Source organism: Equus quagga, chromosome 1 (assembly GCF_021613505.1).
Source record: "Equus quagga isolate Etosha38 chromosome 1, UCLA_HA_Equagga_1.0, whole genome shotgun sequence".
NCBI lineage: Eukaryota > Metazoa > Chordata > Mammalia > Perissodactyla > Equidae > Equus > Equus quagga.
Window position 1 is genome coordinate 68,851,788 of NC_060267.1, and position 3,433 is coordinate 68,855,220.

Here is a 3,433-nt window from a genome sequence, read left to right on the forward strand (position 1 = left end):
TCTCACAACAAACTGATAAAGAATTATAGTTTTCCCCCCATTTTACTAGCTGAGACTAGTAGCTGAGGTAGCTGAGACTCAAAAAGCTTAAGTAACTTAAAATAGTCTTACTGAGGATAAGCAGCAGAGTGCAGAATCCATATATTTTAATTTAGATCTAGCTTTATTAGAATGCAGTTTTATTTCAAAATATTCATCAATAAAGTGATTCTTATGTATGCACATTTGAATATAGTTTGTCCCTAGATTTTATTTAATTAGAAGCTTGGAATTCTCCAGCACAATTCCTAGCCTCTGTTGCTGTGTGAGCCTCAGCAGTATTGACCTCTCAGTGCTGTTTCATCATTAATAAAATAGAATATCCCTGTGCTTGCTGATTCTAGGGGCTGTTCTAAGAATAAAACAAAATAGGGGAAGTGAAAATGACTTGATAAATATATACCAAAATTCAAATCTCCCTGAGTCATGTCCTTTTCTAAAACCTGCAGGTGACACGGATACATAGAGATGGGGAATTATTCAGCTGTGACCGAATTCTTTCTGGTGGGACTTTCCCAGTACCCAGAGGTCCAGTTTTTTCTGTTTGCACTCTGCCTCATTATGTACGTGATAATCCTCCTGGGAAATAGCCTCCTCCTCATCATCAGCATCCTAGATTCTCGCCTCCACACCCCTATGTACTTCTTTCTTGGGAATCTCTCACTCTTGGACATCTGTTATACATCATCGTCCATTCCTCCAATGCTCATCATATTTCAATCTGGGAGAAAATCCATCTCCTTCATGGGCTGTGCCCTGCAGATGGTTGTCTCCCTTGGGTTGGGCTCCACTGAGTGTGTCCTCCTGGCTGTGATGGCCTATGATCGGTACGTGACCATCTGCAACCCAGTGAGATACCCCATCATCATGAACAGGGTGCTATATGTGCACATGGCTACATGGTCTTGGATCATAGGCTGTCTGAACTCCTTAGTGCAAACAGTTCTGACAATGGTGTTGCCTTTCTGTGGGAATAATGTCATAGACCATCTTACCTGTGAGATCTTGGCTCTTCTTAAACTCATATGTTCAGATATCTCCATGAATGTGCTTATCATGACAGTGGCAAGTATTGTTTTATTGGTGATTCCTCTGTTGTTAATTTTCATCTCATATGTTTTCATTCTCTCTTCCATCATGAGAATTAATTCTGTTGAAGGGAGAAAAAAAGCCTTTTCTACCTGTTCAGCCCACCTGACTGTGGTCATCTTATTCTATGGTTCAGCCCTTTTTATGTACATGAAGCCCAACTCAAAGGACACAAAAGCATCTGACGAAATCACTGGGCTGTCTTATGGAGTGGTAACCCCGATGTTGAACCCCATCATCTATAGCCTGAGGAATAAAGAGGTGAAAGAAGCTGTGAAGAAAGTCATGAGTAGACACTTGCATCTATGAAAATATGAAAGGACTTGAGGTGTGTGATATCCTCAATGTGAGACCAGATCAGATCTTTTGTATTCACAGATGAAGTCATGGAAGCCAAGAGTCAAGGGGAGTTTCTCCCTTCCTTTTCTCTTCCTGGTCTCCTTTCTCAGTCACTTTGAATTGGACATCTACTGTTTTGTCGTCCAGCATCCCTGCCTCTGATAAAAGAAAGCATTTTTTCTTTTGACAATAAACAGTCCCTCCCTCTGAGTCCATGTGGTGCTGTACGGGGTTGTTCCTACCCTCTAGAAATAGTGGCATGCACAGAACAAATGCTTAGGCAATAAAAGAAGCAAATCCCTCTAGTCACAGTGATTCATTCAGCATAGCAAGTGAGTCCTGCCAGGCTAACCAAACTCAATCCAAGAATGTTGTCTCAGTATGAGAAAAGAGGCATTCTTTCTGATATAGGGTTGCTAAACTAGTAAAAGGTGAGCCTGGAGCTAATCTTTGCCAACACATTGGAGAGAGCCTAACTGAGAGGCAAAGGGGTGTCGAGAGAAGGAGGGAGAGTGTATCTGATCCTGTTATTTTAACCCCTTTATCCAGCTGTGTCTAAAGTCAGATTCACAATTCTTCTTTCTAGTTTTATGAGTCAATAAATTACCTTTGTATAAAAAACTAATTTTGAGTTAGATTTTTATCACATAATCATATAGTCCTAACTAAAGTATTCCATTGTGCCCCCTCTCTCCTCTCATATTTTTAAGGCAAAAAAAAGAAAAGAAGAGGATACATTACCTAAGTGACCCCAAGTTCTCCAGCCTTCAGGGGCTCTCCTTTCCTTTAGTAACTAATAATCTAATTTCTATTCTGCCTACCTGCAGGCACTCCAGTTACCTCCCCAATAATTTCCAAGGAGCATTTACATTTTCCTAGTTTCTGGTTTTCACTTTTTCTCCACACTATTGTTCTAAAGTTTTCCATCATTCCTCTCTGGTAATCTTGTATGCTTCCATGTTGTTCAAGCTCTCAACAGGACATTTTGCCCACAAAGAATAGACATACGTCTCTTAAATATCCATATCAAAAGGCCACTATGCTTAACATCTTTACTTAGGCTTGAAAGAAAAATAAAGGGACTGTGATCAGTAAGAAAAAGAAATCATTATAAAATATCACTGCTTTTGCTATCTATTAGTCATCCCCCTTCACACGGGCCCTCTTTAGTCCATTTTCCTCTTTAGCTCCTGTCCTGCTATCAGATTGATAGTGTCTATTCATTTCCTTCTTCCATGAGAATCAGCATTTCTCCCAATAAAAAGGAGTGGATACCCAACTCAAAGCACCCCTCAACATGGTCCTTCTCAAAATGGAGAGCAAGTTTACCCCCAAAACAGATCACAGCTTCTACTCTTAGGGCTACAGGAAAGAAATTCAGGATGTTTTAAAAGAACCGTGCTTCCTCACCAGGAATGATTTAGAAATACTGAAGTCCAATCTACAAGCACCTTGAGAAATGTGTTCTGTTTGTGAAAATATATCAAGCTGTACACTTAGGATCTGTGCACTTTCAATAAAAAGCCAAAGAAGAAAGAAAGAACCCAACCCATTATCTGCTTTCCATTATGAGTATTGAAGTATTATTACAACCCTTATAAAACTGGGGTCCATAAGGTTCATTCTTAACAAGGAAAGAGAGTCCAGCAATCAAAATTGTTTCTAATGTCTTCTATTTGAATTTCCTAAAAACTCCAATACCACAGCAATACTTGTAAAACTTCCATTTGCATTACAGGCCACACTGCTCTGGAGCACTTCTTTCCACCATTTCCCAGTACTCAGTGTTCCTACAGTTTTCACCCTCTTTCCCCATCTCATCCTTCCTTGATCACAACAGCCTCCTTCAAATAAAATAGAGTCTGTCCTCCTAGGGCAAGGGGAGTGGAGAAAGATGGGTTTTGAAAGAAGTGAGAAATTGGGGTCTAAATTATGGGAAAAGAGCTGTTAAAATTCCCAAGTTAAG

General features: G+C 39.9%; 1 protein-coding gene across 1 annotated transcript; it reads left to right on the forward strand.

Annotated features, from left to right (window-relative positions):
• The first annotated feature begins 504 nt into the window (after window positions 1–504).
• LOC124248769 (olfactory receptor 13D1) lies at window positions 505–1,437 on the forward strand. Its single transcript, XM_046679229.1, has one exon. The coding sequence runs from the start codon at window positions 508–510 to the stop codon at window positions 1,435–1,437; it is 930 nt and encodes a 309-aa protein (XP_046535185.1). The 5' UTR covers window positions 505–507.
• The last annotated feature ends 1,996 nt before the right edge of the window (window positions 1,438–3,433 follow it).

Coding starts and splice junctions, on each gene's coding strand:
- LOC124248769 (XM_046679229.1), top strand. CDS start 508: ATGGGGAATTATTCAGCTGTGACCGAATTCTTTCTGGTGGGACTTTCC.